The sequence below is a fragment of the Schistocerca serialis genome, chromosome 1 (genome assembly GCF_023864345.2).
Source record: "Schistocerca serialis cubense isolate TAMUIC-IGC-003099 chromosome 1, iqSchSeri2.2, whole genome shotgun sequence".
NCBI classification, from domain to species: Eukaryota; Metazoa; Arthropoda; class Insecta; order Orthoptera; family Acrididae; genus Schistocerca; species Schistocerca serialis.
This window is the reverse complement of record NC_064638.1, coordinates 811,087,757-811,111,728: the sequence shown is the minus strand read 5'-3', so window position 1 is coordinate 811,111,728 and position 23,972 is coordinate 811,087,757. Positions and strand designations below refer to the sequence as shown.

The 23,972-nt window shown below is 44.2% G+C and overlaps 1 protein-coding gene across 1 annotated transcript in view; it reads right to left on the bottom strand.

Moving 5' to 3' along the window:
• Positions 1–23,972, bottom strand: part of LOC126435797 (anosmin-1) — a 297,027-nt gene that overhangs the window by 42,068 nt on the left and 230,987 nt on the right. Inside the window, exons 2-3 of the mRNA XM_050090466.1 lie at positions 11,840–12,038; positions 4,650–4,920 (exon numbers count right to left, since the gene is read on the bottom strand). Of these exons, the coding sequence (XP_049946423.1) occupies positions 4,650–4,920; positions 11,840–12,038 (470 nt within the window). The remainder of the gene's footprint in view (positions 1–4,649; positions 4,921–11,839; positions 12,039–23,972) is intronic.

Here is a 23,972-nt window from a genome sequence, read left to right as displayed (position 1 = left end):
CTCTGAGAGGAACCTGACCGGTATATAATCTGGACCGGAGGCCTTGCCTTTAGTAAGTTAACTCTTAGAACAGAATAAATAACACTATTAAAAACAGAGAAATAATCTGCTACTCAGAAGTAATTTAAGATATCATACTTCGTACAACATATACAGAGTGCGTGCAACATATAAGCTGCTACTGCTACTGCTGATATCCGCTATGCACAGAGGCTGGAGCTCTACCTGGTCTATGTCTGTTGTCATGGTCACACTTAATTTGAACTCCAGACGCTGAAACAGTACTCTCAATTTGTAAACTGTGGTGGTTACTGGTGTCAGCTGCAGCTAGACATTACGCGGAATCAGTGGCGACGAGTGACAATGTGTACCGGACCAGGATTCGAACCCAGGATCTTCTGCTTACTGCGGGAGGTGCGTTAACCATTGCGCCACCCGGGACACAGCGTTATCGCAGCTGCGCGAACTGCCTCTTCACTCCTCACGGCCGATCCACACTTCCATCGAGCGCCACGTATCCTCAGTCCCCGTCCATTGATTCCATGTTCGTTACTATGAGATTCCCACGGGATATGGGACGTATTTGTGCATCCGCACTGCAGAAGGTGGATCCATTGCCCAACTAGGCGTATCAGTTATATGAATGCGTGGTGCCTGTTCTTTAGGACATACTCTAGATTTGGCCATGTTGTATATTATGTCCATTAGCCTTTGCAAACAGTGATTGCAGGTGCTCACCTCATTTCTTATCGCTCCTTTGTACTACTCCTAAATATTTAAACAATGTGAGGTGCTCAAGATGTTCATCACTAATATTTTAAACGGACACTGCCGTGTTTTTTCTCTATCAGACATTATTTTACATTCACCCACATTTGAAGATATCCGCCAATCATACACGAAATATGAAAATTTAGTCTATCTGCATTTGCTTATGGCTGTCGGCCTTTTTACACGCCATTCGAAGATGACAAAACCGCTCAAAATAACCAGTTTCTGAAATAACCGATTTTCAGCTTTTTGTTCCTCTTATTTTTTGTAATAAAGGTAGATATCGAACAAAGAAATGTGGCAAGTGATTGAATACTAGAGAAAATCACCGGTATATCTGGGCATTACGAATAGTCCGGGCTAAAGGGTGAAAACTGAAGTTGAAGGAGGCTGTTTTTCGTGTTCATTCGTTCGTCTTCAAGGCATATCATGTAGACACTGGCAGCAGATCAGCTACTTTCTGTTTTTATCGTGCATTCTGAATCAATAGTCGTAAAGAACAACTGCCAAGATGAGAAACATAGAAGTAGATATCCTCTGTGTAACAAAGCAGCTTAAATCACTTAGCAAAGCCAAGGCCACCGGTCCAGATGGGTATTAGTCAGGTTCCTCTCAGAGTATGATGATAAAATAGCGCAATATTTAGCAAAAATATACAACCAATCGCTCACAGAAAGATCCGTACCTAAAGACTGGAAAACTGTTCAAGTCACACCAGTACCCAAAAGGAAAGTAGGAGTAATCCTCTCAATTACAGGCCTATATCGCTAACGTCGATAAGGTTTTGGAACATATACTGTATTCGAACATTATGAAGTACCTCGAAGAAAACGTTTTATTGACACATAGCACGGATTCAGAAAATATAGTTCTTGTGAAACACAACTAGCTCTTTATATTCATGAAGTAATTAGTGCTATCGACAGGGGATGTCAAATTGATTCCATATTTTTCGATTTCCAGAAGGCTTTCGACACCGTTCCTCACTAGCGTCTTCTAACCAAACTGCGTGCCTACGGAGTATCGCCTCAGTTGTGAGACTGGATTCGTGATTTCCTCTCAGAAAGGTCACAGTTCTTAGTAATAGACGGAAAGTCATCGAGTAAAACAGAAGTAATATCCGGCGTTCCCCAAGAAAGTGTTATAGACCCTCTATTGTTCCTGACCTATATTAACGGCGTAGGAGACAATCTGAGTAGCCGTCTTAGATTGTTTGCAGATGATGCTGTCATTTACCGTCTTGTAAAGTCATCAGATGATCAAAACGACTTGCAAAATCATATAGATAAGATATCTGTATAGTGCGAAAAGTGGCAATTAAACCTGAATAAACAAAAGTGTGAAGGTATTCACATGATTACTAAAAGAAAACTGCTAAATTTCGATTATGCGATGAGTCACACAAGTCTGAAGGCTGTAAATTCAACTAAATACTTAGGGATTACAACTACAAATAACCTAAATTGGAACGATCAAATAGATAATATTGTGGGTAGAGCAAACAAAAGACTGCGATTCAATGACAGAACACTTAGAAGGTGCAAAGGTCTACTAAAGAGACTGCTTACGCCACGTTTGTCCACCCGATTCTGGAGTATTGCTGTGCGGTGTGGGTTCCGCATCAGGTGGGACTGACGGATGACATCGAAAAAGCACAAAAAAGGGCAGCTCGTTTTGTATTATCGCGAAATAGGTGAGATAGTGTCACAGACATGATACGTGAATTGGAGTGGCAATCATTAAAACAAAGGCGTTTTTCGTTGCGACGGGGTCTTCTTATGAAGTTTCAATCACCAGTTTTCTCCTCCGATTGCGGAAACATTCTGCTGGCACCCACCTACATAATGAGAAATGATCATGATTACAGAATAAGAGAAGTCAGGGCTCGTACAGAAAAATTTACGTGTTGGTTTTTTCGCGTGCCGTTCTAGAGCTTAACGGTAGAGAGACAACTTGAAGGTGGTTCATTGAGCCCTCTACCAGGCACTTAATTGTGAATAGCAGAAAAATCACGTAGATGTAGATGTGAAGTTTTTCATTTATTACTGTTACCATAATCTCCTCCCATTTTATTAGTTTCTAGAGATGGCAGACCAATTTTAGTCTTTTAAAGCATATGAAGCATTGTAATTCATTCTTATGTAAATTTATAAAAATATTTCTAGATCTAGGATTGGTGCCATTCTGCAGTACAACGGATGTCCAGTGAATACAGCGAGAAATTACTGTGTAGACTAGACGGGGGAAAGTCTTACACAGTGCATGTGCACGCGTATCTTGAGCCACGACACACGGGAGCAATGCTGTACTAATTCTATTGCCATTTGTTTGTTGCTCGCGTCTGTGGACGTTGTTATTAAAATAGCACTGTTCGCGTTTCCCATTTTCTGAAATAACACATTATTTCAAAATAATGCTATTTAACGTAGAAAAATTACTTCTTTTTTAAAGACTAGTTTACTTAAAAACGAAAAATTTTAGCACTGTTGCTATAGCTAATCGATATTTCTGTTTATCTTTTTTTTTTTTACTCCGTTATTAGCATAAAATGAAAAGAAGTAACTGTTACACCAGTGTTCAAACAAATACCGAAAACTACCGGTTATTCGGAATTAAAATACCGATATTGGTTTTGACCGGTTGGTTTTTCCCTACTCTGCTGTCCAGTGAAGATAGTTTCTTGCAACAAACATCGTCGTTGGCGAGGAATCTAATAATGTTACTGGCCCTACCTGGTATCTGCTATGTATCTGGTTGATGGTACTGACAGCTGCCTTAGATTGTTTGCAGATGATGCTGTATTCTACAGGAAAGTAGTATCACACGAAATTTGTGAACAAATCAATGAGGATTTGCAGAAAATAAATGCGTGGTGTAATGACTGGCAGTTATGTCTCAATATTAGTAAGTGTAACCTACTGCGTATAACAAGGCGAAAATCCCCATTAATGTACGAGTACAAAATAAATGCCCAGTCTTTGGAAGCGGTAACGTCCGTCAAGTATCTGGGTGTGACTATTCGAAATGATCTCAAATGGAATGATCAGATTACACAAGTAACGGGTAAGGCGAACTCCAGATTTCGGTTTATTGGTAGAATCCTGAAGCGATGTATCCTCCAACAAAGGAAGTAGCTTACAATACGTTAGTTCGTCCAGTCTTGGAGTATTGCTCGACTGTATGGGACCCTTACCACTTGGGTCTGGTTCAGGAGATTGAGAAGGTCCAAGGAAGAGCGGCAAGATTTGTGACTTGCACATTTAGCCATCGCGAGATGAAAGTTTGAAGTGGGACACTCTTGCGGACAGACGGAGCGCTAAACGGAAGTCGCTGCTCACTAAATTCCGAAATCCGATCTTCACCGAGGATGTAGAGCATATATTATTACCACCAACTTTCAAATCTCCCAATGATCACCATTCAAACATAAGGGGAATAGGAGGGCGTACTGAGGCTTTCAGACAGTCGTTTTTCCCTCGCGATCCGCGAGTGAACAGAGAGGGGGGGGGGGGGGGGGGGAGGAATGTGACTATGGGGCGAATTGTGCCCTCCACCACACACCTTTTGGTGGCTAGCGGAGTATATATGTAGATGTAGATGTATACAGTAAATATCAGAGGACCCATTCTGCTCTCTCTCTCGTCGTCGTTAACAACATAAACCTGACACTAAAGTCTACACATTCGTAACAGTACCTGCAGTGAGTTCATACATCAAGACACAACTCTCGCACTTAGCAAAAGACAGATGCTGGGTGCACGATAATGGAAAACCTCTTTGTGATCTCTCAGGCAATGATGTTCTCCCTGATTTCTGCACTTTTTAGAGACAGGTGAATAGCGCTGGGCTATGTGCGCCGCAGCCTGGGGACGGCTCACCTGCCGGGCCGGATGAGCCCCCTGGGCAGCAGGCAGTGCGGCCGCACGCCGCGGTGCAGCGGGCCCCAGGCGCCCAGGCGGTCGCGCGCCAGCCGCTGCCCCACGTGGTGGCGCTCCTGCACCACGAACACCAGCTGCGCCTCCGCGTCGCCCCCGCCACCCCCGCCGTCGCCGTAGGCGTGGCCGTCGTCGCCCGGCAGCCGCCACTGCACGTGGACGCGCCCGTGGCCGCGCTCCGAAGCGCTCACGTTCACCGGCACTGCCGACAGACCTGCGGGCATTAACACACTCGCCGCCACCTGCTACAGCGGCCACGCACCTAATTACGAAGTCACTGCCTACTTAACCCCTCCGTGGTTCATGGGACACTTTTGAGCACTGGGGAATGTGTATCCCATATCAGGGATAAATTCTTGTCTCCGATTCCTCTCGTCAGCTTTGAGCAACGACGTCATACTAGAGGCACGTATGCTACATAGACGTATTCTCTGAAAGCAGCTGATGATATTCGTAAAGAAAGGAATGTAGCGTGTTATAAAATTACGATCACAATTCACGCGATTAATTACTTAGCCACGAATTATATCGAAACGAACTGAAAATAGTGGAAATAAATAAAACAATAGAGCAATATGTGTATCTGAAATAAATTAATAAATTACTGTCGTAACATAAGCGAAGAAGAAAAGCACAGACAACCTTTAATTTCTATTACAGTATAGCGAGTGGGAAAGTGGTAGTATCATAAAATACGTTAACTTATAATAATAAGAATTATTGAATCTAACGGGGCTACAGCGGGAATGTGGGGGTTTTGGGCGGGGAGAAACTAAAATGTAATACGAAACCGGGAGAGTGAAATGTGGAAAAACCGACTCATAAACTATAGGACAAAAGTACACAGATAATTAAAATTAACAAAAGTAACGAATATTGAAATCGATACCTAGAATTGACCTTTATGCGTTAATTCTAGTTACCAATTCCCATATTTGTTACATTTTCATAGCAGTTTGGAGAGGAATTACAAGTGTAGAAATCCTTCTACAATTCAGGTCACACCTGCTGCATAAACGTTCTAAATAATGAAGCATGTAATGGTTGGAATCAATAACTAGAACTGACCTCTAATATAGCTTAATTCTAGTCACTGATTCCAATATTTTTAATTTTTTGCAGTAGCTTAGAGGGCAATCAAAAAGCAGTGATCCTATTACACTTCTGTGAACACACCTGCCGTAAAAATGGTTTAAATAATGATCCACGGAATTGTTGGAGTCGGTGACTATAACTGACCTATGTAGGAGGTCAATTCTCGTTACGGAATCCAACCACTCGATGACTCATAATTTTGGACTTTTTTGCAGTGAGTGTGTGTACTCGGTTGTTGTAGGATTTTTAGAGTTTTATTGATCTCGCCATACTGCGAAAAAGTAACAAATATTGTAGGTACGGGTTCTGTTTCTTTCTTTTTCACAGTAGTGAAGACAGTAAGATCAAATCCAAAAATTCCGCGACTATCGTGCACACATTTGCTGCAAACATAGTCTAAGTAACGAACCGCGTAATGATTGGAATCGATAACTGTGCTACATTGAGACGGTAACTTATTTCAGACATGAATATTTCTCTTTTTCTGTTCTTATTTATTTTCGTTGCTTTCCATTCTTTTAGATATAATTTGTGGCTAAATAGTTAATCATGCAAACTCTGATTGTAATTTTATCCTGTGTTACATTCGTTTAATTTCAAATACGACATTTGCTGTCATAGACTGCCTCTTTGCACCATCTATGCGTTAGGTATGATGTCATTGGTCAAAGCCGACGGGTGGAATCAGACACTAGAGGTAACCCGAGATCTGTCTAGTTCTGTCATCTATCCAGAAGCTTTCAGAACTTGGAATAAAATACTATGGATCATAGGCCGGATGTATAAAGACCTTGTCTATAAACAGTGGTAAGGGAAATCGATGGGAAACAGAGTTATTTCCTGCAAAACATGTTAAGTGACGCGTTTCACTTATATTAGTTGGTAGTTCCACGATAAACCGAGAAGTAGCTCTCTTTCTCTAATTTCAGATTGTCACTAATAGCAACTTTGTGCATCTAATCAGTGGTAAGTGCCAAAAAAGGCTTCCAGTAGTAGTGGCAAGCGCAGTTTTCATGCCTCGTAAATGCTTTTCAGGGTTGATTTGTATAAGTCCGAGAATGACGTGGACATCTAAATCTCAGATAAGAGCCTGCATTTGTATCCGAGCGCAAATGCACTTCAAAAGTAGTTATTAATAAGGTGAGTGGAAGAATTTTTTTAAAGAAATAAACAATTTTGTGTCCCTTACCATAGTCTACTTGAATTTCATTGACTGGTTAATGGAAGAAATGTTAAGAGCTGTGCTAAACATGCTTTACATGCTGTAGTAAGGCGCTTGCTAAAATTAATTTTATATTGTGCTGAATTCCATATTAATATTGAGGATTTTCGTACTTTATCATGGCAAAAATTGTCAATGCAAATCTTACTATCAAAAACTGAAAGAATTAGAACCTTCTGAATTTTTATTTTTGAGAGGTTTCGTAGTAACGTTTCTTTAAATCGCCCACCAAATAATGAGTGGTAAGTCAATAGTAATACATGTTAAGTGTACTCAGTTTGTAACAATGTTAAGTACCCATTGACTAATTTTTAAGAATAAAAGTTGGGTAGAATATACCATTTCAAAAATATGCCATTACTGTAAATATATTTGAAAACAATGACTTACCCGAATAACAATCACATTGCATGTACTTAAATTATTTTATTTAGGTGATTTTATTGAAACCTTTGCTGCGTAATTTCTCAAAACAACCAGTTACACCCTTACAATTGTTTACAGCCAACGTCTTCATATAAAGGGCTGCGAGTGACGAAGCAGGCCACCGCATGCGGAGTGCACCTGTATTACGAATACGAAATCAAAAGACTGGCTTCTCCACTCCAAGAAAGTCGGAAGTGCGTAAATGTGTTTTCCTACGCATTACAAACATTGTTTGGAAACATTACTACATTCCTTAGTAATTCTTCTGGTTTGTACGTCATTTGTAGTTGGTGAGAACCACAGAAAATTACACAGAATGTACGAGACATTAGTATGTGATACGTCAAAAACATCTTCAAATTTTGAATTGAAACTATGTTGTTGTATTTTATATTTTTCATTGTCATGAGGATAAGTGTGCTTTGGTTATGATTTATTACATTTCTTCCGTATTTACTCTCCCGATGGTGCCCCTGGTTTTAAAGAGAGGTCAACTTAAAAAATTTTAACGGGGAAGTATAATGTTGCTTATGACAGAAGACAGTTTTTGACCTCGTGATGAATTAATGCACCTCCTTCCACTAAATTATATTTTTAGCTCCTCTTTTCAAATTTTGTGACTATGTAGTAAGAGATTTTCCAGCGATCCAAGGCACTCAGTGAGGGCAATAGGTATTCTCAGCACGAGTAGCTTGGACGGATAGAAGATTTCGTTTATTTGGCTAGTAAGTCACGTGGATAATGAGACGGAGTGAAATGGCCCAGTGACTATGGCCATAGACTCGTTTTAGGAGGGAATGGTTAGAAATATACAATCGACCTTCCTCATGTACTGTGCATAACTTCCCCTAGAAACTGCCACTTTGGTTTGTTCACCAATCCTACGGGAAAATCCTTCGAAATACTACGCCTGCACCTACACCTACAGTTACTACACTCCGGAAGCGACTACATAGTCCGACGCAGAGCGTGGCTGCTGCTAAAGTCAGTGACATTTCTGTCGTGTCTTATGGTCCTGTGCGAGTTCCAACGTAGTGGCAGCGCAGTTGTTGGTTTTCTGTATTTACCAACTCATTTTCGAGAGAACCACCGTTATTCAAATGATTACCATTTACGTTCCTTGAGAAAGAGCTACTTTCGCATGGACTGTACGGACTAGTCATGACACCAACATCGCGTCTCCAAATTCGTTCGATGTCCGCTGATAGCAGCTCCAAACACTACGGCACTACTCTAGAACTGAATACACTAGTGTCTTGTATGCGATTCCTTTTAGAAATGCACTTCTCCAGAGCAAATCCAGCTGTCTTATTCCTCTTCCCAACGACTGGTCTTATGTGTTCGTCCCACTGCAGCTGGCTTCGTAGTTTTACCGCTAAAATTTTAAGCAATGTTAGAAACTCATCAAAACATACACTGATGAGCCAAAACATTATGTCTGTGCCCACCGCAACGTTGCATGCCGTCTGGTGGCGTTGCGGGTACTTGACGCAGTAACGAAAGTATGTAAGCGGATCAGACACGGACGGGGGATCACCCTAGCGAAGATATGCGAATGGGGAAACCCATTGCGATATGCGACTTTGACAAGGGGCAGATTATTACTACGGAAAGCCTGCGAACGAGTATCTCGAAAACGGTGAAGCTGGTCGGGCTTCGCCCATTGCTGTCATGTGTATATGTAGGATAGTGGCTGAAGGACGGTGAAGCAACGAGTAAGTAACATGTTGTTGGACGTCCACGCCTTGTCACAGAACGCGAAGACGGAGGACTGCCGCCCCTGTGAAGCAGGTATGGTATCAATCTGTGTAGGACGACAGAGTGCAATGCTGGTGCAAGCACAAGTATTTCGGAACGCACTGTACAGCCCATACTGCTTAGCATGGAGCTCCACAACAGACGACCCCTGCGTGTTTCCAAGTTGGCCCAACTACATCGCCAGTTATGATTGCTGTGGGAACAGAATCATCGAGACTGGACCGTGGATCAGTGTAAACGTGTCGTCTGGTTGGATAAATCACGTTTGTTGTCACACCAAGGGGATGGTCCAGCCCGGATACGCAGTCATCCAGGCGGAGAGCTGTAATTCACACGTATAAAGGACTGTTATAACCAGGGGTGTTTTACTGACGGCTCACTGTAAGACTCCAGTCACCAATACCTCCGCAGCCCACGTCCAGGTGGGGAGACGGCGCTCCGTCCTGCTTCACCGTCAGCCGATTCATCCGCCACCGCTAGGGTCACGTCCCGTCCCCTACATCAGAATGCCAAGGAAGAATAGAGGGGAAACAGTCAAATCCTGGACACTTTTGCCACTAGGCACTGCTGCAATGGCTGCCAATCCGAGATACTTGCCATGATAAGTCAATACATTAACGAAAGTGCACACCGTGTGTATCAGAAGGCGATAGAAAATTAGTGTGCGGAAGGTGCGGAGATCAACCTTCTGTGGGACGCACGTATTACACTTCACAACGGACGTCGTTGAAATTCAATAATTGTTCAAAGCAAACCATTAACTCGCACAATGATCGCTGAATGAAAAATGGTGCGCCACAGTGATCACAGAAGTTTGCACCAACAAGATCGAATGCGAATTCCTTGTGAGTTACAAACGGTGCAGGACATTCATCTAGGTATCCACTTGTAAAAAATGCTTTTACAAACATATTGGTCTAACGGGGTGATGGGAGCTGATGGAACGTGATGGCAAGCAAACGAATGCGAAAGTGTGTGCCACAAGGTTTATCGTGAAACTAGCCAACCTTTAAAGCGAAGCTGCTATAATATGTTTTATGGGCACGGAAAAAACAAACATCCAGAGGCTGAATTTGTCGTGTGGTTGACGGTGGTGTGATTTACAATGTCACACACTTTCCCGGAGGGATAGTTTTCTCTAAAGGAGTACGATTTTGTATACGCAGACCAGGAATCAAGCAAAAGAAGTTAATTTGAGCAATTATTGGCCAGAGGCAGTGTTCATACCGCAGTTATATTTCTCTTACGCTCATTCTCCCACTCTTGCTTGCTGTGACGTAAATACTCCCTGCTGCCCTTGCAAGATCACGCCCACGAGAAAGAATCGCTGGCAGCAGAGCACCTCAAGCACAATAAATAACTTTCCAGCCAATTTACCATCCAGATTAACAGTCGGCATAATTGTATACGGATACGTTACGGCATTAATGTTAGTTGATCTTGATACAACTTTCTTCGTACCTCTAATTTCCAGGGTTCCTTTCACACGCATATCTTCTTCAAATCATGAGTGGCCGGAGTTGAAAACAAATTTCTTACAAAACCCTGTGATAAGTTTGTTCATTTTATCTACTAATTCTGGTGCCAATTTCGCAGTTTGCTATGCATCGTCCAGAATTCCGTTACCTTACGTCTTCCAAACCTGTAGCACTGTTTGAAGTTATGCAATCGTCCGCTGGTTTCCTTGAAATCACTGTACTCTATGATGTTCGCAATTCAGTGTGCATAACGTAGTTCGTCTCTATCACGCACATCGTGTAAATTGTATCGAGCATCGTCGAAACACGCAAACACCAGTTTTTGTAACAAGCGCGTTTTGTCCTCCCTTGAATATCCACAGTTTTTCTTATGCACTACATGGTCATACTGTTGAGGACTTATTTGAAAACTAAGTTTCACTGGAGACGAGATTTATGTCTCCGTATCCAACAAGGGTGATGAACTACGTGGCTCGACACGTGTTTTAGTGTCAGTTTCACTTGTTAAGCACGTATCGTCATCATTGTACTCCTCACGTACATTGTTCGCACAGTCGAGCGTAAACGACATCACAAATTACACTGACTCATCTTGCAGAAACGCTGATACAGGTATTCCATCTGCCAATTCTTTCTCACTGTGCGGAATTCCTTGGGTTCCTTTCTGATGAAATGTCAACTTCGATAACTGTTGCTGTAGCTATAATGCAATATTTGCTTTGTTTATCATTGTCATTGTCCTGCTTTTTATAAATACCGCTAGCACTGCAGTACTGTTGTGAGTTATTTGTCGACTGAACAGTTGAACTACACTCCGTAGGCTCGTGCTGTACTCACCATTGGATACCTCCAGTTCCGCTTCGTGTTGCGTTAGCAGCCAACAGTGTGGTTGCATGGTAAACAATACGTGGAGCATCGAAAGCCCTAACATCGCTGCCATTTTGCGACCTTGCACTCAGCTCCTTCTTGGACGATGTGTACCCTAACATTCCTCACCACAATCTTTCAGTGTGTCCAAACACCAATACCTAATTAAGCTAAGGCTTCAAAGGGCATTAGATTCTCTCCGATGCTGCGTCCTTCCTTCTGGGGGAGTAATGAAAGATAAGAAGAGTGCGCGCTGTGTTGGAGGCGGGAGCGTCTCCCTGGCGTACCTGGGGCCACGTCCAGCTGCTGCGCGCGCTGGCAGGTGGCGCCGCAGGCGTTGGGGCAGCACTTGTCGGTGGCGGGGCAGTCGCCGTCGTGCGCGCACGCCGTGATGCACGCCGCCTCGAACGCCGACAGCGCCGACAGGTCGCCGGGGCAGCTGCCCGCCTTGCTCACCGCGCGCTCCCGCACGCACTGCTCGGCGCACTGCAGCACACCAAGCCCCTCACTTCAGTCTGCAGTCTCCAACCTTACCTTCTACCTGCGCCACAATACACAGTTCAGATATGCTGCACATATTAGCACTCAAATGCTTTTTTTTCCCTATATTGTCATTTCCACTCCCCATCAGGGGCGGGCTGGCAGCAGCATAAGCGCTGCTCTTCAGCCAAGAGACATAAATAGACAGGAAGATATTTAAAAACAATATAAAGGAGACAATATGGCGGAATATAGAAACAAAACAGGCGGAACAGAAGCAAAGAAGACATACAAAGCGGTGACTGTAATTCGGAGATAAAAATCTAAAAAAGTATGTTACACAAAAAACCACACACACTACATTAAAAGGCACCAGGCAAAGTACGGCCGGAGTATAAAAGTCCGTAGAACGCGTAAAACAGCCACATGTCGGACGGCGTAGCAAGGAACTGTCATGGACGAAAAACAGGTAGAGCAAACAATGAAAACCCACATCACTAGATAACCTCGCAAGGGGCGGGGGGGACAAGGGAAATGGGAAGAAGGGGAAAGGAGGTGAGGAGGAGGGGTAGAAAGGGGGATGAGGTGGGTGCACGCCAAAGGAAGGCTCGGAAGGGAAGGGACAGGAGAGGAAAACAGCTGAGGAGGGGGTGCAGGTACTCAGGGAGGGAAGGAGGAAACTTCGCTCTGGGAGAAGGAGGGGATAGGAAAAAGGGGGGCCCTGGGGACGAAGGGGGGGGGACAAGGCCAGATTATAGTTGCAAGGAAGGGTATATGTCACGGCGAAGCTCATCATCTGGGAGGGGGAGGAAATTGCCCTGATGAATTAGATGGAGGGTGTGGATGTGGAGAGAGGGAGGGATATAGCGATAGAGGCGCGGCGAAGTGCAGGGGGTGGAGAGGAAGGAGGAAACCAGAGGGTGGGTGGGATTAAGCCTGCGGACAGTGTAAAGGATGCAGAGATGTTGGAGGAAAAGGAGGAGGTGGGGGAAGGGGATGAGGTCATACAGGAGCCGTGTAGGGGAAGGAGGTGGATATGGAAGGCAAGCCGGAGTGCATGGCGTTCGAGGATTTGGAGGGCCTTGTAAAAGCGGGTGGGTGCAGAGATCCAGGCAACGCTGACATAACAGAGGATAGGACGGATGATGGATTTGTAGGTGTGGAGGATGGTGGAAGGATGCAATCCCCATGTCTGGCCAGACAGGAGTTTCAGGAGGCAGAGGTGGGAATGGGTTTTCTGCTGGATGGTCAGGAGGTGAGAGGTGAGGTGACGGTCGAGGGTGAGACCAAGGTATCTCAAGGTGGGGGTGAGCTGGATGGGACGACCATAAAGGGTGAGGTAGAAATCATGGAGACGGAAGGAACGGGTGGTACCGACTATGTAAGTACTGAAGACATGACTTGACATGACTAAACCACGAGAAAACAGTACCACGCAAAGAATTGATACTCTAGTTCCGAAATAAAAACGAATGTACGAAATACGTGCATCACATTCATATGAACAGTCAACATTATGGAGCACAATATACTAAGAACATTGACGGTACACTATATGACCAAAATCATGCGTACACCTCTCTGTAATGCAGAATTGACCACTAGATGTCACGAGAGGTGCGCCCTCCAGTATAAAACGAGGCGGGGAGTATTCTGTTGTCACTCCGTTTCTCAGGAGAGATCAGTGAGTCCGAACGTGAACTAGTCATTGGATATCATTTAGGTAAATACATCAAGGACATTCCAAGCCTTCTAAACCTGCCCACAGGAGGTTAAACCATAATCTTCCTTCTTCTGAAGCAGCCCAAGGCGATTGTTGGTGATGTGACTGTAAAGTGGAAACGCGCAGGAACAAGTACGACCAATCAGAGACCACGAGGACCTCAGTACTGACAGACAGGGACCGTCGAGTGTTGCCGCAGCGTGGTTATAGAAAAATCGCGTGAAATCAGTGGAAGAAAACAGTCGTGAGTTCCAAGGTGCTACCAGCAGTCCAGCTAGCACAGTAACTGTGTGTAGTGAGTTTGCAAATACCTGGAGAACGTTACCTACCATCATGTGAAGTGCCGACAGCGAAGTACGGAACAGGTAGTTTTACGGTATGAGGGTGGTTCTCGTTGTTAGCGTGGCCCGCCTGTTGCATTTAAGGAAGGATATGAACACCTTTTGCAGCTTTTTGTAGTGTGTATACACTGAAGCGCCAAAGAAACTGGTATCGGCATACGTATTCAAATACAAAAATACATAAATAGGCAGGATACGGCGCTGCGGCTGGCAACGCCTATATAAGACAACAGATGTCTGTCGCAGTTGTTAGATTGGTTACTGCTGCTACAATGACAGATTAGCAAGATTAAGTGAGTTTCAAAATTGTTCAAATGGTTCTGAGCACTATGGGGCTTAACATCTGTGGTCATGAGTCCCCTAGAACTTAGAACTACTTAAACCTAATTAACCTAAGGACATCACACACATCCATGCCCGAAGCAGGATTCGAACCTGCGACCGTAGCAGTCGCGCGGTTCCGGACTGAGCGCCTGAACCGCTAGACCACTGCGGCCGGCAAGTGAGTTTGAACGTGGTGTTATAGTTGGCGCACGAACAATGGGACACAGCATCTCCGAGGTAGCGAAGAAGTGCGGAGTTTCCCCTACAGTGTACTGTGAATATCAGGAATGTGGTAAAGCATCAGATCTCCGATATCGCTGCGGCCGGCAAAAAATCCTGCAAGAACGGGACCAACGACGACTAAGAGAATCGTTGAACGTGACAGAAGTGCAATCCTTCCGCAAATTGCTGCAGGTTTCAGTGCTGGGCCATCAACAAGCATCAGCGTGCGAACCATTCAACGAAACGTCATCGACATGGGCTTTCGGAGCCGAAGCAGGACACAGAGCTTCACACCTCGCCTGGGCCCGTCAACACCGGAAATGGACTGCTGATGACTGGAAACATGTTGCCCAGTCGGACGAGTCTCGTTTCAAATTGTATCGAGCGGATGGACGTGTACGGGTATGGGGACAACCTCATGAATACATGGACTCTGCGTGTCAGCAGGGGACTGTGCAAGCAGGTGGAGGCTGTGTAATGGTGTGGGGCATGTGCAGTTGGAGTGATATGGAATCCCTGATACGTATAGATACGACTCTGACAGGTGTTGCGTACGTAAGCATCCTGTCTGATCACGTAAACATCCTGTCTGATCACCTGCTCCTGCATCCTTTCAAGTCTATTGTGCATTCTGACAGACTTTGGCAATTCCAGTAGGACAATGGGACAACCCACAGTCCAGAATTGATACAGAATAGCACCAGGGACACTATTCTGAGTTTAAACACTTCCGTTGGCCACCAAACTCAGCAGACATGAACATTATTGAGCGTATCTTGGATGCCTTGCAACGTGCTGTTCAGAAGAGATTTCGTCCCCCTCGTAAGATTTCGGATTTATGGACAGCCCTGCTGGATTCATGGACTCAATTCCCTCCAGCAGTACTTCAGACATTAGTCGAGTCCACGCCACATCGTGTCGCGGCACTTCTGCGTGCTCGCAGGAGCTCTACACGATATTAGGCAGGTGTACCAGTTTCTTTGACTCTTCAGTGTAGTACAAGAACGGTTAAAAGACGATGATTGATTGTATAGCCATGACCATGCACATGTCATAAAGTAGTACATGTGAGGCAATGATTTGTGGACAACAACGTTCTCGAAATTGTACTAGGTACCAGCCCGTAACCGCGATGCTGCTACGGTCGCAGGTTCGAATCCTGCCTCGGGCATGGATGTGTGTGATGTCCGTAGGTTAGTTAGGTTTAAGTAGTTCTAAGCTAGGGTCTGATGACCTCAGATGTTAAGTCCCATAGTGCTTAGAGCCATGTGACCAGTGCTTAGAGCTATTTGACAATTTTGACCAAGAGTCCTGACCTGAGGAGGAATGGACTACCATTCAATCACACACATTCAGTTGCCTGATGGAAAGTGTCCCCAGCAGGGTTTAAGTCGTTATAACGACGAATGGGGGGGGGGGGGGGGGTGGGGGGGGGGGTGGGGGGGTGGGACACATCATATCAATGTTCACTAATAGGTGTCGGAATGCTTTTTGTCAGATAGTTTAAGTAGTGATACAACCCAAAATATTCTTACATAGTTGCACGTGGGGGAATATACAGGGTGTTACAAAACGGTACGGCCAAACTTTCAGGAAACATTCCTCACACACAAATAAAGAAAAGATGTTATGTGGACATGTGTCCGGAAACGGTTAATTTCCATGTTAGAGCTCATTTTAGTTTCGTCAGTATGTACTGTACTTCCTCGATTCACCTCCAGTTGGCCCAATTGAAGGAAGGTAATGGTGACTTCGGTGCTTGTGTTGACATGCGACTCATAGCTCTACAGTACTAGCATCAAGCACATCAGTACGTAGCATTAACAGGTTAGTGTTCATCACGAACGTGGTTTTGCAGTCAGTGCAATGTTTACAAATGCGGAGTTGGCAGATGCCCAGTTGATGTATGGATTAGCACGGGGCAATAGCCGTGGCGCGGTACGTTTCTATCGAGACAGATTTCCAGAACGAAGGTGTCCCGACAGGAAGACGTTCGAAGCAATTGATCGGCGTCTTAGGGAGCACGGAACATTCCAGCCTATGGCTCGCGACTGGGGAAGTCCTAGAACGACGAGGACACCTGCAATGGACGAGGCAATTCTTCGTGCAGTTGACGATAACCCTAATGTCAGCGTCAGAGAAGTTGCTGCTGTACAAGGTACCGTTGACCACGTCACTGTATGGAGAGTGCTACGGGAGAACCAGTTGTTTCCGTACCATTTACAGCGTGTGCAGGCACTATCAGCAGCTGATTGGCCTCCACGGGTACACTTCTGCGAATGGTTCAGCCAACAATGTGTCAATCCTCATTTCAGTGCAAATGTTCTCTTTACGGATGAGGCTTCATTCCAACGTGATCAAATTGTAAATTTTCACAATCAACATGTGTGGGCTGACGAGAATCCGCACGCAATTGTGCAATCACGTCATCAACACAGATTTTCTGTGAATGTTTGGGCAGGCATTGTTGGTGATGTCTTGATTGGGCCCCATGTTCTTCCACTTATGCTCAATGGAGCACGTTATCATGATTTCATACGGGATACTCTACCTATTCTGCTAGAACATGGGCCTTTACAAGTACGACACAACATGTGGTTCATGCACGATGGAGCTCCTGCACATTTCAGTCGAAGTGTTCGTACGCTTCTCAACAACAGATTTCATGACCGATGGATTGGTAGGGGCAGACCAATTCCCTGGCCCCCACGCTCTCCAGACCTCAACCCTCTTAACTTTCATTTATGGGGGCATTTGAAAGCTCTTGTCTACGTAACCCCGGTACCAAATGTAGAGACTCTTCGTGCTCGTATTGTGGACGGCTGTGATACAATACGCCATTCTCCAGGGCTGTATCAGCGCATCAGGGATTCCATGCGACGGAGGGTGGATGTATGTATCCTCGCTAACGGAGGACATTTTGAACATTTCCTGTAACAAAGTGTTTGAAGTCACGCTGGTACGTTCTGTTGTTGTGTGTTTCCATTCCATGATTAATGTGATTTGAAGAGAAGTAATAAAATGAACTCTAACATGGAAAGTAAGCGTTTCCGGACACATGTCCACATAACATATTTTCTTTCTTTGTGTGTGAGGAATGTTTCCTGAAAGTTTGGCCGTACCTTTTTGTAACACCCTGTATAAGATACTACCTGGAAGACACCTGCTTTGCCTGGTATTTTTTTTTCATTTGTTTCCTGAATTGGAAAAAAATGTGTGCATCAGTCATCTCATTTGTAAAGCATCTGACATAAATTACATTTGGCGTTCTGCCTTCTTGTGCATAGCCGTATCAGTTTGATTGGTGTCAGACATGCAAACGCGCAAGACAAGCATCATAGTTGCTCGTGAGGGAAATAAAAGACTTTTAAATTTCCTTCGCGTATTGGATCGTTTGTCTTTCTGGTTTGTCTTGCAGGAAAGTGGAACTTCTTAAATAAATTCGGCTCATAATTACCGACTTGCCCTTCCGTTTTTCTTAATATAAAGGCCGATCAAAAATTTTCCGTTCGAAGGTCTTACAGTCCAGAATCGCTAAGTAGGCCAGTCAGGAAAACTCGTCGTGATCATTGATAGAATCATCCAACAGACCCACCAGATTGAGCAAACCCCTTTTGGTACTGCCGCACATCCTTGACCGTCAGGAATCGTCTTCCCTTTAAGCTTGCTTTAAGCGACCGAAGGCGTGATAATCGCATGGGGAGAGATCATGACTACAGGGCGGGTGCTTGATTGCCTCCCACTTGAATTGTCGTTCTGATGGCTTCCCAGACCACGGAACTTGGCGTGCCATTTCACAAGGTGGTTTTCGTCAGACATGCTGCGCCATACACATTCTCCAGTCTCCGATGGATGTCTAGCGATGTTTGTCCTTCGGCAGCCACGAAAAGGATAACAGCACGTTGGCCTTGTTTGGACGCGTTTCGTATAACGTCGCCATGTTTACGTTTCTGCATTTACCATACGCACATCGGAAAGACTCGAATGCCACACTAATCTCTTTCCTACATCTCGGTGCTTTTATATACCCATCGGAGTCGCGCTATGTTGCATAAACGCTGCAGCAACGCCATAAAATCGAAACTTTTTGACCGTCCCGTGTATTTGCGCTTCTATTATGTTGTGTCGAAGCTTTTTCACAAGGACATACCAGGAACACTGAGCGGATTTATGGATTTTGTTGCGAATATTACGCTCTCGCATTTGTTCATAATTGTATCACTGGATTTAAACACTTTTTCTTCCTCTTGTGTCAGTGTTTGGTGATTTGTTTATTGAACTACGTCATTTCCTGTTGCCAAAATTTTTCGCTCATACAACTACTGTTTGCTTACGTAGTTTCTCACTATAAGTGGATACACTTTTTCGTTGAGTTGTTCCTCTGTCTTTACTATGCTGTACAACTCATCGATGAAGATGATTTTGCGAAGGTGCGGATCAGTGTCATATGTGCCATTTCCAAGGAATATTCTAGAACATTCCAGAATATTTCAGGACATTTGAAACGATTTGTTAACGTCAGAGAATATTCGGAAAAGCTCGAGAACATTTTAGAATGATATCTAATTTTATTCCCTCGAAAAATACTTGATACGAAATAGACAGACGATATTTGGGCAACAGCGTGATGTCGTGGCGACCACGTCAAACTCTTAGCACTACGGTGAGCCTTCTGTCCACGGGCATTCACTTTTAACAGGGTGGACCCAGACAGAATTATGGTATCCATGTCACTGTGTCATCTGCCGGTGGACCATTATCAGTACATCCACCATCCCCCATGTGGCATATTCTGTTATCGGATCAAGATCGACATCGTCTTTCAAGGTGTTCTACTCCTTTTCCCTATAGTCTTTACTGATTAAGTCTGTACGTATAAATGAATACCTGTTTGCATATGCAGAGCAGTTGGTATCAAACAAAGAGCAAAAAGCTTTCGAAAATGAAAGAATTGATCATTTGAACTAGAAAACAGTAAATGAAGGTATTCTTTACCCTTGAATGAAATTATTCGTATGTTTTACATCATAAACGAAAAATAATCACTATGAGATAACGACGGTGAAGAGTACACAAGCACTATCATTCAAATGCCGCATAACGCGTAGCGGAGAAAAATGTTGTCTTTATTGAAACAACTATCATCGACGAAATGCGAACAGCAGTTAGATTTCGTCAGGAGGGAAAAAATGCAATGAGATCATAAATATGATAGGGAAATGTCGATATATGGTGCAAATAATTGTGATGTGATTGTGAAGTCGGTTAGTCATCACAAAACATGAAAGAAGTTCTCTATCTCGAGAGCCATCCTCCAGAGCTGTAACATTTACTGAGAAACCTATAATAACGTCGTGATTTGAAATGAATAACTGAACAAACTACTTTTTCGGGCACTCTGTACGATAGTGAGATGGGTTTGGTCCCAATGACCGATTCTTTAAAAACCACACATCAGAAGCGAGAACATATATAAAAGGCTGTAATTTGACGATAAGTGTGTTAATCGAGGTATTATAGTCCGGTACACAGATTTCCTATTTTTTTAATGATAAAATTAATTTTAATTTATTTTAACTGACAGAATTATTATATGGGCAAAATGAAACATACTATCAGATGAAACGTTCATGAAAACCATAACGAAGCTTTGTGCTGGTGGTACTGGTGGTGTCATGGTCTGGCTTCAAATGTCTACCTATGGAGCGGGGCGGGGGAGGGGAGATCGGTGTTTATCGAGAGGAATTTGGACAGATTCTAATGCTTGACCATTCTGCATAAGAAATCGACAAACTCGTCTCAGTAAACGAGGACGTTAAACAACTATTCAGTGACGCTAATCTCGGTTGTAACGGGTTAGAATCCAGGAGAGAGAAGAAATTTTCACCTGGACTATTTGGCTTACAAGGGGAAGAGAGGTGGTGACGTAAATTTTCCGTTTACCCGATTTTGCACTATTCTCCTGGACTGATTTCCAAAATTCTTTCCAGTATCTCATGTAGTGAGGGCGTGTGATACTGTTCATTGTTAATGACGATCCGCCTGTCCGATGGCTATGCTAAGCCCGACGTCCTCGTTTGTCCTGTTCGGGAAAAGCAGTGTTTATAGCCGTAGTGGGTACCATTCTCTTCTTTCCTTCATCATCATACAACACAGACATAACACCATATTCTACAGACACCCGTTGCAGTCATCTACATTCGTCAGTTAGACTTAAGACACAATTATCACATACTCAAGGCAACGAGTCAAAACATTCTGTAAAATTATGTTGCATCAGCTGCTGTACGACAGCCCATCGTCATCTGGACATCTCCACTATCTCCAAAGGTAAACCTGAATTAACATCAATGGAGTATGTTAGAATTAATGACTACACCAGTAGCGACTCTGACCTCACGAGTAATGCAATGAGGAAGGATGATAGTCCAGGGATAACAAAGAAACTTTTCTATTTCATGCCAAATATCTGAATATCAAATTAAACAATTTCACTTGTTCAAAAATGGCTCTAAGCACTATGGGACTTAACATCTATGGTCATCAGTCCCCTAGAACTTAGAACTACTTAAACCTAACTAACCTAAGGACATCACACACATCCATGCCCGAGGCAGGATTCGAACCTGCGACCGTAGCAGTCGCGCGGTTCCGGACTGAGCGCCTAGAACCGCTAGACCACCGCGGCCGGCTTTCACTTGTTAAGACCAAAGCTGACCAAATACGAAGTTCGAGCGTACGTAGGGAGAAACGATCACCATAATAAAATAGGGGAAATCAGAGCTTCCACCTAAAGATACAGGTGTTCGTTTTTTCCGCACGCTATACGAGATTGGAATAATAGAAAATTATTGTGAAGGTGGTTCGATGAAACCTCTGCCAGGCACATAAACGTGATTTGCAGAGTATCCAAGTAGACATAGATGTAGAACGTCTTCCAGCGGGAGCTCGAATGGGTGTTCGAAAACTCGTATGGTGCACTTCCCAAGTCTGCGTGGTCCACAGTAAGCGCACCAACCTTGCCGTCGACGTAGAAAAAGCGTAGTCCACGTTTGATATCACGAAGTATTCTTTCGCACAACGCGTCATTGATGACTTTGACGTAAACGGTATTGTTTAAAATGGACAAATGGTTCCCCAAAATGTCGGAAGTTAGGGTCTTAGCTATCCCGCTTAGGAAGCGTTCCACTACCAAGGCCTTTGCTCGGGTCTAGTCATTGCAGAAGGTGAATCGTAGTGTGGATTTTCGGAAACGGTTGGCCATGGTTGTAGTACATGTAATCGACCGCCACTGAAAGTAAACAACAGCTAGCGCGCAGGCGGAAACAACAGCAAAAAATGGTTCAAATGGCTCTGAGCACTATGCGACTTAACTTCTGAGGTCATCAGTCTCCTAGAACTTAGAACTAATTAAACCTAACTAACCTAAGGACATCACACACATCCATGCCCGAGGCAGGATTCGAACCTGCGACCGTAGCGGTCGCTCGGCTCCAGACTGTAGCGCCTAGAACCGCACGGCCACTCCGGCCGGCGCAAAGAATGGTTCAAATGGCTCTGAGCACTATGGGACTTAACTTCTGAGGTCATCAGTCCCCTAGAACTTAGAACTACTTAAACCTAACTAACTAAGGGCATCACACACATCCATGCCCGAGGCAGGATTCGAACCTGCGACCGTAGCGGTCGCGCGGTTCCAGACTGTAGCGCCTAGAACCGCTCGGTCACCGCGGCCGGCGGAAACAACAGCACGTCCGCACTGCACGGTTGCGAAAGCCGGACTGCTTCTAATGATCGGTTGCCTTAACTGCTTTGGCCACGCGTACACTGTCGCTGGCCGACTCAAATTTTCAACTTATCCGCACACTACTGACGTAGTGCCCTATTTATATAGACGGTCTTCAGACATTAAATCTCTCGAGTTCTACCTGTGGAGGACTTAAAAAACTTAAGTTTATCAACAAAACCCAGCTACACTGAGCGAGCTACGAGAAACTATCGAGGCGTCCTCTGCGGCTCAACAGGCAAAACTGACAGCTGTAGTTCGGTCAACAGATCAGCGCCATCGATGTTGTTTGGCTGCTAGTGAGAGTCACTTTGATCACATAAAATAACCTTCCCTCCTGCGCAAGAACTGCAACGGTACGTCATTTTTTTACATTCATATTGACTGCCAAAAAGTGCCTACATTTTTCTAGACCTGTTGTATCTTCTTTAAAATAATTTAGTTTCGTGGCCGAAACGCAATCGAACCCTTTTGTTTTTACTCCTCCAAAAATTACATTTTATCCCTCAGGGGTTAATTACCCCCAGGACTACTATTCTAGACGTATTATTCTTCTCTTTTTTTTTCCAGACACCCCCAAGTCAAGACAGCAATACCACCAAGAAAAACTTTCATTGGTGCCGTAATTATTGCAGCGCTGTTGTTCTGCTCCGCTCAGGAGTTAGCGTCAAAGCTACAGGAGTTTTCTCGCTGCTGGCGACAGGATGTGGGGCTGATCAAAGTAGTCCCCTACTAGCTCCACCCGAACTGACGACTGGGGCGACAGTGTTCTATCAAGCTGCGAAGCAGGAGAACCTGATGCCCTTAGTGGCTGGCACCTTGTCAGGAGGACAACACGGAGGTAGCAGCGCTGACTGCATGGAGTGCGGACCGATCTGCGATGTCCCAGTGTCAGAGAAGTCTGTAGCTGGAGCGCACGGATAGTGACAGTGTCTTGTGCTGTATGCCGCGTACTCAGGACTCTCTAAGTGAAACATTCTTCTTTGATAGACTTCTGCTTTGCTGTTTAGACAGTGAACTGCCTGAACGTGCCATCCGGCAGTGCATGTAGAACATCATGTATCTTAATTCACGTGTTGCAGAGAAATTTGCTGTATAATTATGGTTTCCTGTTAAAATCAGTGAACACATTGTTTCAATATTCTTTTATATAAGATTACTTTGTATGAAATTTGTTATGTGCATACCTCATTTTTATTTTAGTATTTCCTTGTGGCCTTTCTTGTGTATAAGGAAATTCGAGCTAGAGCTCAGTTGGGTTTGATAACAAAGATGTCGTAACTAATAGAATACTTTTGTGCCCCCTTAACCTCCAGTCGTATCAATTATTTTGCAATTGTCGTTAACAGCTACTAAGTCTTTCGCTGCAGAATCCTTGGGTTTAAAAAAGAATGTATTGTATACAGTCTCCCACGCGCAGTAAAACTTGAAAATTGATATTTGCAAAGCGAAATCGGTCGTTTCATAAATTTTACTTTGCAGTGATACCGTAAGCTACACATTATATTCCGACTACTTGCTCTTGTTCCATGCTACCATAGCAT